This window comes from Aquarana catesbeiana, linkage group LG02 (genome assembly GCF_042186555.1).
Source record: "Aquarana catesbeiana isolate 2022-GZ linkage group LG02, ASM4218655v1, whole genome shotgun sequence".
In the NCBI taxonomy this organism is placed as follows: domain Eukaryota; kingdom Metazoa; phylum Chordata; class Amphibia; order Anura; family Ranidae; genus Aquarana; species Aquarana catesbeiana.
Window position 1 is genome coordinate 444,061,415 of NC_133325.1, and position 14,847 is coordinate 444,076,261.

General features: G+C 43.4%; 1 protein-coding gene across 3 annotated transcripts in view; it reads right to left on the reverse strand.

Moving 5' to 3' along the window:
* Positions 1-3,537: 3,537 nt before the first annotated feature.
* The window catches only part of LOC141128324 (lethal(3)malignant brain tumor-like protein 3), a 116,058-nt gene continuing 104,748 nt past the window's right edge, over positions 3,538-14,847 (reverse strand). For all 3 annotated transcript variants that reach the window (XM_073615557.1, XM_073615559.1, XM_073615558.1), the window contains exons 20-22: positions 4,550-4,716; positions 4,259-4,321; positions 3,538-4,023 (exon numbers count right to left, since the gene is read on the reverse strand). In XM_073615557.1, the coding sequence (XP_073471658.1) occupies positions 3,895-4,023; positions 4,259-4,321; positions 4,550-4,716 (359 nt within the window). In that variant the 3' untranslated portion in view covers positions 3,538-3,894. The remainder of the gene's footprint in view (positions 4,024-4,258; positions 4,322-4,549; positions 4,717-14,847) is intronic.

The following is a 14,847-nucleotide window of genomic DNA, read 5'->3' on the forward strand; positions in this document are numbered from 1 at the left end:
GGCTCTGTGGAACTACTGTAGAAAAGAGAATTCTCCCAATCACGTATTTCCGAGGATGCCATTTTTTGGATTTACACCAAGCTATACAAGTCTTCCAGACCTTATGACAAATCTTCCTAGTGACCCCTTTTCTAGCATTCACTAGGGTAGACACCTAGTCCCGAGATGCCATGGTCTTTCAGCACCCCGGCTTCAATAGCCATGCTATCAAATTTAGAGACTGTAAATTGGGGTGGAATATAGGACCTTGAGACAGTAGATTGAGGGGACATGGAAGTGTCCATGGCCCGTCTATTGTCAGTCTCGCACTCTCCGGGAACCAGGGCCTTATGAGCCAGCCTGGTGCCACTAGAATGACTGGAACACCCTCTCTCCGAATCCTGCACAACAAATGTGGAAGGAGAGGGATTAGAGGGAAGGCATTAACAGGGAGTACTGGCTCCATGGAACTATCAGAGCATCTGCTCCGATTGCCAGAGGATCCCTTGTTTGGGACACAAATTGCTGTAGCTTGTTGTTGAACCTGGATGCCAATAGGGCGACCTCTGGCCATCCCCAACGCTGGCAAATTTCCTGGAACATCCCTGAGTGTAGGGACCATTTCCCCGGGCAGATCTGCTGGCGGCTGATATAATCTGCCTTCCAGTTCTCTACTCCTGGAATATGGACTGCTGATAGAATCGGCACATGTCCCTCTGCCCAGGCTAGTATGTGGTTCACTTCCTTCAGAGCTGAATGACTCGTGGTACTGCCTTGGTGGTTTATACAGGCCACTGCAGTGGCATTGCCGGACTCAACCTTGATAGGGCAGTCCTGAAGCTCCACCGTCCAGGACTGTAGGGCCAGACGTACTGCCCTTAACTCCAGGATGTTGATGGGCAGGTTCTGTTCTGTCCCTGACCATCTCCCCTGAGCTGTGAGCCCCTCTAGGGTCGCTCCCCAGCCTGAGAGACTGGCATATGTGGTTAGTACTCTCCAAGTTACTGGGAGGAAGGATCTTCGCTTTTCGCAGGTTCTGATCCTGCAACCACCAGCTTAGGCTTAAGCGAGGAGATAAGAACATTGGATAATCCAGGGCTTGTCCTCTCCTGTTCCAAGCCAACAAGATGTCTTGCTGTATAGGTCTGGAATGGAACTGGGCTGCCTCGAAGGAGGACACCATCCTTCCTAAAAGACTCATGCAGAGCCAAATGGAGGGTTGTCTGATGCCCCTTATCTGACGCACCTGATTCTTCAGGGAACAGATCCCTACGGGTGGCAAAAATACCCTTGTTTGGACCGTACCTAGGATCAGACTTAAATACTTCAGACTTTGAGCTGGTCTCAAGGCTGACTTTTCAGCATTAATGACCGAGCCCAAGCTTTCCAAATACCGCACTGTGCAGGTTATGCTCTGTTCTAGAGCCTGTAGTGAGTGATCTCTGAGCAGGAGGTCGTCCAGATACCCAAGGACCAAGATCCCTTGGGCCCTTAAAAGACTCAGTACAGGTGCTAGGACCTTTGTGAACACCCTTGATGCACTAAATGATGTAGTGCTTGAAACAATAAGTTTCTTTTTGGAGGATCCGAGGGATATAGTCGAGGTGACCCACTCGTCCTGAACCACTGTTCTCCAAATGTCTGCAAAGTGCAGCAGAACTCCTCCCTCCAGAAATCTTTTTGGATATATTTGTCCAAATCATCACTAAACATCACCTATGAAAGGGGAAAACTGCCAATAACTTCTTACAAGGAAGCTCGGCTGACCAGTTCTTAAAGTGGAGTTCCACCCAAAAAAAAAAAAAATGTCATCAATGTGCATGAAAAACATTTGGAGAAAATTTTTCTTTTTTACTCTCCCCTTAATGCCTGTTGCTAGGGGGTCCCTCGTAATCTGCCTCCTTACTCACCTCGGCTCCTTACGTCACTTCCCTCGGCGCCGGAAGGGAGATCAGCTCTCCCCCCCCCCCAGGCAATCATATGGGACACGTCACAGGTCCCAGATGATTGCGCGGCCACAGTTACAATACTGTCTGATGTATGAAAAAGAAATTCGGACTGAAATTGGACCTGAAACGGTGAACGAGGACGCACCGGACCCCTGCTGTAAGCCTCTGCATGTTCATATGTGAACCCAGCCTGAAGTAAGCCTTATATTGATGGCAGTAAAAGGGTTCCTTTGCAATACAGCAGCATTCAGAGAGAGGGAGGGGGTCTTCTACATGCAAATATGCTGAAAAAAAAAACAAGCTGGTAGGAGCATAGAGCAGAGTTAACATAGAGCTGAGCTCATCAATCTGCTGCTTCTTCACTGTCCAATTAAGAGGCTTGGGTGATGTTTGAAGTGTTTTTCCTGAACTGTAAAAGAAAAAGCTCTGCAATCTTCCTGGTCCTCTTAGCTGTGTGGCAGAGCTGTGGAGATCTTGGCAGTGAATGACAGAAAGAAAAATGCTTTGGTAATTATAACAGCTCACAGTGTATGTATTTCACTTGTGTACTCTTCTGTTTACCTGGGGTTCAGCTTTAACCACTTGTTTACTGGGCACTTAAACCCCCTTCCTGCCCAGACCAATTTTCAGCTTTCAGCGCTGTCACTCTTTGAATGACAATTGCGCAGTCATGCTACAGTTTACCCAAATTACATTTTTATTACACAGATAGAGATTTCCTTTGGTGGTATTTAATTGCTGCTGGGTTTTTTATTTTTTGCTAAATAAAACAAAAAAGGACCGAACCTTTTGAAAAAAAAAACAAAACCGTTTCATTTGTTATAAACTGTTATCAGTTTGTTATAAAATTTTGAAAACAGGTAATTTTTCTCCTTCACTGATGTGCGCTGATGAGGCAGCACTGATGGGCACTGATGGGCACTGATAAGCACTGATGAGGTAGCACTGATAGGTGGCACTGATGGTCGGCACTGAAGGGCACTACCAGTGCCACATATCAGTGCTGCCTATGAGACACTGATGGACATTGATTGGCAGCACTGGTGGGCATTGATGGGTGGCACTGTAGGCACTGGTAGGTGGCACAGTGGGCACTGGCAGCTGACACTGGTGGGCACAGAAAATGCAGCCGCGGCTTTCTGTGTGAGGGACCGATGTCCCTCTGACAGAAGCCGTTGATCAGCTTTTTTTAACCCTCACGCTGACACCGTGAGGAAAAAAAAAATACCGATTACCGAGCTTCTGTTTACATCATGTAATCAGCTGTCATTGGCTGACAGCTGATCATGTGGTAAGAGGACTGTATCGACCCCTTACTCGAATCTGTGATCAACCGAGTCTCAGACTTGCTGATCACAGAGAGGGTCGCGCAGACAGCGCTTGCTCGGGAGGACGTCCATGGCAATTAAGGCCTGCGCTGCAGCCGTCTTTCGGCTATAGCGCGGGCGGCAAGTAGTTAAAGTAAATAAAAGATATTTTTTCTATTGTGCAACACTACATTGCTTCTATCCAACACACTGATAAATACAAGCAGTTGTTTGTGGCTGAAAACTGGCCATGTGTAACTGCCATTAAATGATTTGTACACTGAAATACGGACAAAGAAAAGTTGACAACAAAACCATTTACTTGTTCTGTGAGCAAAAACAAAATAAATTCCATTACACCTTTAAACTCCTGGTGCAAGAATGGCCAGGACCCGACGCAGTAAGGCACCACAGCAGCAGATTTATCACGCCAAATGTAATTCACATCTAGATCTCTCCTATACTACATGATGAATATGCATAAACAGGAACATCAGAGCAGATAAAGCACATTCTCTGATAGATGCAACTCAACTCCCAGACTGTGCTCGACTTCCTGGATGCAGTGCAAGTAGACCAACATTCACACTTTGTCCTAAAATCATCAGACAGTTCATAGTCCTGAAGCAGTGTGTGGCTCTTTCACGGTTCTTCTTAGATTAATTCTGTTCTAGATTGTTGAACATAAGGATTGAGTTGTAAATCTTCAGAGCAGGACCTAGCTTCAGCCCCAAAATCTTCACCAAATCATTACGAGTAAGCAGTAAAAAAGCCACGCCATCTATTTGCTGAGAAAAATAAAAGAAAACAATGACATTGACCTATTTTGCATTATTAAGACAATGGAGACAAGCAAAACATTATTCCCAAAGATTTGCAGTGTGTGGGTGGATTATGTCTAGTTTTTATGTAAGTGTATGGTGCTTTGAACTATTCATGTGCCACAGTCAGGAAATAAATAACAGAAATGTGGACTGAGAATCAAAAACAGACCAAAACTACCAGCATTTTGTCTATTCATACCTCTTCTCTGAAAACAGAGGCTTGTTCTGTACAGCCTGGCAGCTGCTGGACAAACTGAGCAACCTGTGAAACACAGTGGGGAGGAAATAAGAAAGTCATGATGAAAGGGTCTTTGGAATTGTTCTTACCATAGTCACATTATGTTTACAGAGACTGTGTAACAACAAATCATACACTCCCATTTTCCTAACAATTTCTTAATATTCCCTCTACAGCTTTCACTTTACTTATAGCCCTCATTAATGCCAGCTTACTCCATAAATCTCCTCAAGCCCCCCAGCAAGTTCTTACTTCTTCAGTTGTCCACTTGGTTACAGTTTTCGCACTATATGCTGACACTTCAGGTAGGAGGTGGCACTGCTGTTCCCAGCACAGGTGAATTCGATGACCAGGGTCAGGGGACAAGGATGTCATAAATACTGATTCATGAAGAGCTTGCTCCAAGCTCAGTTCACAGTCTAAGGAGGAAAACAACTGCCATTAGGTGTAAGCGTTCTACACACAAATATAATTATATATATATATATATATATACACACATACAATGCAAAACAAGGGTTTTTGACTTACCTGCAAAATCATTTTCTTGGAATACAGTACATGCTTCCATTAATCAAGACCATGGGTTACATACTGCCACCTTCAGGTAAATACAATGGCAAGCAAAGCTGTTAGGACAGCCCATATAACCCCTTGCACTAGCAGCAATACTCAGTATTTATTTATTTTATTAACAAGCAAAAAGAGGATATGCAGGGAGTGTGTCCTGTACTGTACTCCAAGAAAAGGATTTTACAGATAAAAAGTAAATAAATGAGACAGCGCTGCATAAATAATAAAACAAAATAATATAAAATGAAAATCAGAAAATTGTGTACAATATAAGTGCTCTAAAAAAAAGTCCAATAAAAATTATTTATAAGTGATATTTCTTCCACTGGCATGCAGGAAGATGTGACATTTTTCTTGCTTCAAACAACCTCCATATCCATAGTGCTCCCACCACCACATATGCAATGCTCGTGCACCTCCTTGAAAGACCCTGCAAGGGGTCAAAACACACCTTGCACACAGTGCAACTCTCCCTTCAGGAATAATCCTCACTGGTCCTTAGCAATCTCTGTTGGACTCTCAAAGGACAGGTAGTAATCTATATCAGATGTAGATTCCTTCCACTATGCTGCTTCAAACATGAATCCACATTGACTGCCGGTAATTCCACAGATGCATAGAAGAAACAAAAACGTGCCTCCAATAGTGCAGTATTCAAGGGATTAAGCACTGAACCTTACCACCCCAGCTAGTATTCAACTCACATTTATTAAAAAGTTTAAAAGCATTGGTACAAAATTCATCAGAATGGTCTCACTTACAGTGACAAGGTTCCACCGCCAGGCTCCACCTCTACCAGTTACGCCACCTCTCACGTGGCTTCATCTGGCTCCAGATGAAACCAAGTGAGAGGTGGCATAACTAGTAGAGGTGGAGCCTGGCGGTGGAACCTTGTAGCAATAAGTGCTCCAGCTGAAGCCACGTGAAAGGTGGCGTAACTAGTAGAGGTGGAACCTGGTGGTGGAACCTTGTCGCAATAAGTGAGACCATTCTGATGAATTATGTACCAATGCTTTTAAATGTTTTAATAAATGTGAGTTGAATATTAGCTGGGGTGGTAAGGTTCAGTTCTTAATCCCTTGGATACTGCACTATTGGAGGCACTTTTTGTTTCTTCTATGTATCTGTGGAATTACCGGCAGCCAATGTGGATTCAAGTTTGAAGCAGCATAGTGGAAGGAATCTACATCCGATATAGATTACTACCTGTCCTTTGAGAGTCCAACAGAGATTGCTAAGGACCAATGAGGATTATTCCTGAAGGGAGAGTTGCACTGTGTGCAAGGTGTGTTTTGACTCCTTGCAGGGTCTTTCAAGGAGGCGAGCGAGCATTGCATGTGGTGTCGGGAGCACTATGGACATGGAGGTTATTCGAAGCAAGAAAAAAACTTCACATCTTCCAGCATGCCAGTGGAAATATCACTTATAAATAAATTATTATTGGACTTTTTTTAGAGCACTTATATTGTACACAATTTTCATTTTATATTATTTTGTTTTATTATTTATGCAGCACTGTCTCATTTATATACTTTATATCTTGTTTTTTTGTGGGAGCACAGAGGTGACAGCAGCAGCAACCCTATGTTAGTCTTTTTAGTATAGTAGCGCACAACTACCTTACTTATAATTTGATTTTACAGATAAGTCAACAATCCTTAAAAAGGACATAAGCTTCCATTAATCAAGACCATGGGCCATCCCCAAGCAATACAACGGAGGAGTGGGCAATACAGTAAACGTTCCCAACAAGCAGAAAATAAGAGATCACGTTCCCAAACTCAAAGAGTGGCTAGAAGCACCTTATACCCGAAGCTGGTGTCATTAAAGGCCTGAACATTCACCTGGTAAAATTTAAGAGGACCAGGTGACAGCATGCTGAAAATCCCAAGACCTACCGACTGAACAAGTCAAGTGAGCGTTAACAAGAAATGAAGGATTCCTATTCTTCAAGGCAAAAGCCTTTGTGATAACCAGTCTAATCTGCCAAGAAATAGTGGAACACTTGTGGGAGCCTTCAAGCTGGACAAAAAGAATTTGAGTTTTGGATAGGTACAGGGGCCTGAGAGGTAATCTAGCACTGTGCATACCACATCTACAAAGTGTAGAGAAATCTTTTTGGGATGCTTTGAAATGGGACAAAGAAGACAGAATGATGTCCTGACTGAGGTGGAAGACAGAAAACACCTTGGGGAGTAAGGAGACCCAAGGCATCAAAACCATATCCCTATTAAGAACATGGAAGGTGAGTGCTTTAGTTCCAGTTTAGAGAAGCGATAGCCATGAGAAAACTTTCTGAATAAGGTCAGCCAAAGGACAATCTTGAATGGGCTCAATGGGAGGCTTCTGTACAGCTGACAGGACCAGATAAAGAAACCATGACAATACCGGTGAACAAATGGGGGGGCACTATGTGAGCCATTCCCTAAACAAATACCTTGACCCTTCTGGGTGTTCAAAGCCTAGTGCTGATTCAGCCCAAAATGGAAAAATGACAGAACACATCTTTTGAAGTATCTAGGGTAAAACTTCCTTGTATCACACCATGCAAAGTAAGTCTTCCAAGTGCGATTGCAGACCTTCTGAGAGGTTGATTTCCTAGCATTAAGCAGTTTAGGAATAACTAAGTTGAAGAGTCCCTGATTACTCAGGTCTTGAGCTCCAGCAGCCAAGCCAAAACAAGACAGCAACTGCGAAGCAGGATGGTGGACTGGCCCTTGAGACATCAGTTTGGGAGGTGCCCACTAAGCCAGAAAATGTCTGTGTACCTTTAGGGGTAAGTGCCACCAAAATAACCAGGATCACTTCTTCTTGATCCCACGAAGCAGCAGAGAAAGAATCCAGAGGGAATGTGTATATTAGCTGGAACTGATCTCACAGGGTCAGCATGTCTATTGTGTAGGCCCTTGAAACCCTGGTCCTGGCTATGACCTTTTCCACCTTGTTGTTGGAAACAGGATTCCATAAGAGCCACGTCTTGCATCCCCCAATGGTAACAGATGTTCCAGAACACTTTGGGGTGAAGAGACCATTTCACCACATCCAGTCTCTGAAGGAAGTCCCCCTGCCAATTTTTTACCCTGGGAAGGTGGACTGTGGACAAGCCTGAGAAGTGCCTTTTGGACAAAGCCGGAATTAGGTCAGCTTCTAAAAGGGATACGTGGCTTCTGGTGCCGCCTTGATGACAGATCAGCCAAAGCTGCAGCATGGTCTGACTGAACCATTGCTGATCATCCCTGTAGCTGATCGGTACACCAAATGAGGGATAAGTGAATGACCCTTAGCTTGAGAATTCATCAATAAAGTGTAGATTCCCTGAAGGACTATGCCCCTTGGACCATTTTCGTACTCCTCCCCAGCCTAACATGCTGCCATCCATTGCACACAAAAAAAGTCCAGGTTAACAAGAGAAAGGACTTCCATAATTCTAGCACAGAGCTGGACAGGCAAATGGATCAGTACAAAGACTAAATTAGTTTGTTCCACACAGCACACTGAGCTGCAGAGGCCTGGGCAAACATCTAAGCCTCGAAGGAGGCCACCATAAGAGCCAATACTCATTTAAAATCAGATGAAGGAAGATTCCTGGAACAAAGGGTCTGGACATGAGTATAGAGGATCAACCCCTGTAATCAGGAAAGAACTCACTCTGGCCTGGTCCATGTCAATGACTAAGCCCAGGTATTCCAAGTGATAGGTGAGATCAAAAGTGGACTTCTTGAGGTTGAGGATCCAGGCAAAGCTCTGAAGTGTCTGTATTGTCCACCAGACAAGGGCAGATTGTACAGATGCCCAATCATGTGGATTCCTTGAGCATGCAACAGCACAAGGATCATGAAACGCACCTTGGTGAAGACTCCAGGGGCCAAAGGGAAGAGTCACAAACTGGAAGAGTTGCTTGTCCGCCACCATCGCAGGAACCACTAATGCAGGGGAAAAATTGTAACATGTAAATACGCTGTCTTGGAAGTCCAGGATTTGTAACAAAACTTGGTAGAGGACTTGGCTTTAGAGTCGGAGGACTGGAAGGGATGAATGGAGCCCTTTCAAATTCTGGAGGCAGTTGATTTTGCTGTAAGCACCTCATCTTTCTTTTTACTAGGTAAAAAAGTGTGCTCTTTCCACGCCTGACTTCCTTAACAAAGGGTGTCAAGGACTCCCCAAAGAGCCGTTCTCTGTTAAAGGAAAGAAGTTTCTTTTTTTTTTCTAGACTGTCTCTGAAGAGCAGGTCTGCAGCTGGAGATTCCTGTGCATCTGAACAGACATAAGAGCCAGATGAGAGCTGGCGCAAGAAGTTCGTTAAAGTAGTGCAAGGCTACTGGGAGGAGCTCCAAATTTGAGTACTAAGGAATGCATCAGGATTGATTCAGTGCTGCGCTTGGTAGAGACTGCTGGGTCTGGCAAATGGCTATAAATAAAACAAACAGTCTGTTGCATGTCTGTGCTCCACAGAGCAAAACAGGGGAGGACCGCTAACCTCTTTTCCACAGGGTATTTGAAGGTTTAACCAGAACCATCAAGGATATGTTGAGGCTGGAAATAGCCAGATCTATGACTGGAACTTTCCACTTTTTGTGGTAAGTCTCCTCAACTGGGTACTGCTAAGCAAACATCTCGGGAGGAATAAAGAATGTCTGGCCATGGCCAGTCTTTATACAGAACATCCTGTACCTAAAAAGGATCTAGTAGGATTTGTGAAGAGTTCCTATACTGGTGACCTTAGATCCAGAAACTGGGGCTGGTTCCAAGGTCAAACAGGCATACCTCGTCCAACACACGTAATGTATCTTGTGAGAGATTTGGGATGACTGTCTATCCTTTTAGGATATGTTAAACACCCTGTCTCTGGACATTACGATCAGGTACATAGAAGGGACCCCTCCAATACCCTATATGTAGGCATCGATAAGTATAGACCACACTGGCGAGGTAGTTCCCTAGTTAGGGAGATCTCCAAACAAGAGATGTCCTGGATCCACAGACTAAAAAGTTATGTGCCATTTGGCATGAATGTGGATACAGATGTGAACGCTTTTATTAATAATGCTTGATAGAGCCTCTTAGGTTACTTTTTAGCACCTACGTGGATGGTATGGGATGAGACCTACCTTAGGTTCTCTCGTGTTCCACATAGGGTCTGTTAACTCAATCTATTTGTAATATTTTATTTTTCCAATTAGACTGGAACTATTGTGAGTGTATTGGGAATATGTTTTTGTCATATATGGCAATTTGTTGTTAAAGCCACCGCCCTGAGTTTTTGCCTATCCGGACCACCAAGGTAGTTTATGATAGTACCCTGGGTTTCCATCCCTTCAGACCCTTGGGGTCTTTTTGACATCAGAGATGTGAGAGGATATGGTTTGGGACCCCGAATGTTTCTGTTGTGCCCAGCCTCTCAGAGTTTCCAACAAAATTTTTTGGACCTTTATCCAATCTTTTTGGACTCCTCTTTTTGTATTTATACAATGAAATCATTTCAGCTTAATATCATCAATTTTTCAATTTTTGACTCAATATTTAATTAATTTTTTGTCTTTAAAATTTTTTAAATTAATTTAATTTTAAGAAAAAAAAAATTTTAATTTTTTTATTTTTTGTGCTTTATATTTCTTCTGATTCTGTTTAAAGAGTCAGAATATTTATATCCAGGCTTTATTAGACATGGTTAACACACCCTCCCGTTGGTCTATTTTTAGACTCAAATTTGATCTTGACATAAACAGTCAATTGACATTACATGTAAGTGGTGCGATCTGACATAGTCTGGGCCTAGTTCATACATGCAATTACCAAGAAGGCCACTAGGGGGCTTTTGCAACTAAATTGGTACCCATGTTCCCATCACAAACATTTCCGGTCTGTGTCACGGATTACGTGGAATGTGGAGTTACAACACTCTCCAATTTTGATAGTCTCTACCGAGGTTGGTGTACCCGCATTCGGGTTTAGCCTCAATAGGGAGCCTGTGAGTCTGGATGTATTTTTTCTCTTTTTTCCTCATTTTTTCCTTCGTTGGTCCAGTTTTTACAGATATTTTAAAAGAAATTTAATCTGAGATCTAGTTATCTGCTACCGATATTACATCTGTGACATTTAGATTGCAGAGTTTTTTTAATAATATGACCTACCATGTGTCCCATAGATCTATCACGTGTCTCATAGTCTTTATCACAACCTCTCTTCTTGTGATATGACATCTGCAAAGATATGGGTAACACTATACGCTTAGAGACTGATGGTGCGCTTGCGCATATAAATGGTCTGTCGTTTGCAATCCAAGTCTACTACGGAAGTCCGGTGTTAGGACGAAACTCAGAGTGAGGCTTGGTTTAATCTCTCTTTGTACTATATAAGGAGGTGACGCGACACGTCGCCCGTGCCCCTGGAAGACGTAATTTTGTTACGAAACGCCGCGTAGGGTGGAACGGAGCGACGTGATCGCGTCATCCCCCATCGTTGTTGTGTACCAGCAGGACGGGCTGTCTGTGGGCATCTGACCGATGCCCCAGACTTCTCTTCAGTCATTCAACATTGTGATTTTACATGTGAGTGTTTACATATTTTTATTCAATAAAACCATTCGATTTTACACTATTTGGAGCTCTCTTTTCCATTTATGGTCAACCTCGGTGCTGAGAGTTTGATGCCCTGCCATTGTGCCATTGATCCATCTGACATCAAGGCCCCCCAATATCTCAATGTAGCGATATTATCTAGTTCCTTGATGGTGGTCCGGAGTAACCATTCTTAACAGCCTACCCAGACCCCTTGTAGTGGGGGGTCATGGGTCTCTGATAAGCGGCCAGCATTTTCATTGGTGATGGTGGATCAGACACTTTATTTCTTAACATTCAAGATTTTTCCACATCTTTATTAACACTTGGGTGACCATCTTATCAACTTCATGGACTTTTTAATACCTTATAATTTTGCATTGTTGCACATGAAAATGCACTTTTGTGTGTTCATTTAATGTATACGTCTAGTAATGTGTACTATATGTATGTTTCATATACCTCTCACGAAGTTTTGCACTTTATGATGATTAATTGTCATCTGTACAGTTTGTTTCATTAGCGCAGTTCCATTTTTCAATTGTTTACTTTATGTTTGTGTTACACATAGGAATTTGCAGCTTCACTTTTTGTTTACACATTTTTACTTTCTTCCTTTTTCTTATCCTTTTAGGAGGTCTTCTCAGAATCCAAGACATTTCACTTCCTTATCTTAGTCATCCTTCTCATCTTCATTGAGAAGCGAGGCTGCAGCAATGGATGAGTTGGACCACGACTCAGCAGAGGACACTGAGTGGCAGTGCTTATGCCATGTACATCCCCACGCTCTCTATCAGTGCAGATACTTTCCCCAATGGGTCTGCAATCAAGGCTGAAAATTCCTCTTTTGTTAAAAAGGAGGAATGGGTGTACATGAGGAGATAAGGGACTCCAAGGTGGGGAGACTGAGGTTCAAATGTTCATAAACACAGTTTTGAGAGGAGCCCTGAATACCTTCATCATTGCCCTTGTGCATAGGGAGTGCTGGATTCCCCTTTGTTCCATTTCCCTTATGCCTGATGTCCACCATGAGGGGATTCGCTAAGTGTACTCACGACTTGTTGCTGTGGAACAAAAGGTGTGCAGCCATGTTCTCTCTCATGGCTGAAAGCTGATGGATTACACAATGAAGGCTGATGCAGAGACATGATCCACAGTTTGGAGCAGGGTAGTGCAGGAGCTGAAGTGTGCCTTGTCTGTAGGAGAGCATTAGCTCAAGATGGCACCCCGAGTTTGAAGGTTAAGGAACTGCTTACTGGGGCAGAACTGTGCACATAGAGTGGGTACTTGCATGCCTGAATTTGTTGCAGGGGATGCGTCAAAATCTCAGTTGTGAGGGAAGTCTCCCACGTTATGCCATAGTGGTGACAAAATATTCCCAGCTTGAGGAACTCATTGCATTTTTCTATGTGCAAAAGGCAGGGGTCCAGAGTCCAGGGACTACCCCCAAGAATGGGGAGGGTGAGAAGGTAGGTTGGGGGGACTTCAGAGGAAGGGCTAAGGCCCTAGACTCACTACTTTAAGGTACTGGCTCCTTTTCAGGAGAGAATAACCAGGTAGGGACTCCCCGCTTCTCCCATTTTAGGAGGGCACATACCCTCCTCCAAGTACTGGGTCTCCAGAGGCTGGGTCACACCAATGCAGATCACCACTGCCAGAGGAAAACCACAGGTTGTCCCTGCATATTCCAAGCGGCAGGGTTCAGGCACAGTAACCCAAGGCGCTGACGAGGGGCCACCGATCCCAATGCTGCAAGAATTAGCCATAGTGACTGTAGATGCAGCTAAGTGGAGAAAGAAATTTTCCACTTACAGAACAGTATAGTATTCCAGGTAGCAATCAGAACTGTAAGCCAGAAACCTGCTCACAGTAGAGAGGAGTCACCCACATGGGCTGCCCCAACAGATTTGTTTACCAGTGTCCTTACCTGAAGGTGGCAGCATGGTTTCGATCACCAATTACTGGAAGCTTGTACACTGTACAGTACAATTAACATATATTTATTAAAAATTGAAGTTGTGTTGGATAGCATTGAAAATGTATTAAAATTTTGATTAGGTTTTTATCGATGTCTGTATACCCACTGCAAAGTTTTCATTCAGTTCCTGTTTTGGTGACTGCTGCCACAATAAACAGCAAGTGAAGGGAAATAGAAACTTTTTTTCTAAGAACAGGGAAAGGGTTAGAAGCTTTGTCAGGTTCATTTTTGCTGTATGTAACATCATGGGGAGATTTCCCTTTACTCTATCCCATGCAGTGGTGCCACCTAAAGCAAGAAATAAGTGGAAATCTCCCCAAAACCCGTCTGTAAAGAAAATCTAGTTTTCAAGTAGACGTGTAGTTCAATGTGTATATTGTTCTGTACTGTATTAGAGTGATGGCATTTCTTTATACACAACCAAAATACTAAACACTGTCCTAAAAAAAAGTATAAGGCCCCTTTCACATGATCGGACCGTCTATCCATTTTTCATCTATCCGTCAACGGACGACAATGCATTCCCATGGGCAAACGGATAACCACCTGTTAACCTCCGCTTCCGGTCTTGTCCTTTTTTTTAATGTACAAGGCTATGTCAAGATCTGTGAAAAACGGATATCAACTGACATTAACGGACAATGTTCGTCAACGTCTGATCAGTTAAGATCCGTTTTGAAAAAAAAACATTTTTTTTTTGTTTAAATGTGAACTCAACCTATGACCCAGGCAGTAGCTGGACAATAGGAAGTACATCCCCAAGGAGAAACATGGCCAGAGATGTCTCCCAGAAAGGCCAGCCTTGTAGGACTCAACATATCGGGACCACAGTGACAAAGTGGCAAAATTGTTTGAATCCATCGCACTACACAGATAGCACACAGAAGGACAAAGGACAAAGCAAGGACAAGTCACTCTCTGAAAACTGCAATGCAGCATGGGAGGAGCAATGATTTCTGGGTAATGTCATCAAAGCCACAGAAACGGCTGTAAACGGATCAAAACGGGATGCAAAACAGATGTAAAATGGGTAAATTAATGGATGTTAACGGAAGGCTGATGAAAACTGAGATTAAGGGAACGGAAGACGGATGAAGCAACGGCTAAGAACTGATACACTTGTAACATGGCTAAACACTGCCTGTGTGAATGAGGCCTAAGGACCTCCTTTTGATTAAGCTATTTGATTGGCTGTGCATGATTTAGATATTTTTAATTCACAGACCGCGTCAGAAAAAAAGGGTCAGATATTCTTTGTTCTAGGTTAGTGACTCATACAGCTCTAACACTTATATGGCAGCCTCCATTATTATCCAACGATAGAGTCCTTTTAATCTCACAGAGTCTCAAACCAGTGAACCATTAACGGAAATAGTTAATACACAGATGGCCTGCACACAGCGAGACTCATTTTAAGTGACCCACCACCTTTTTTCTCCATT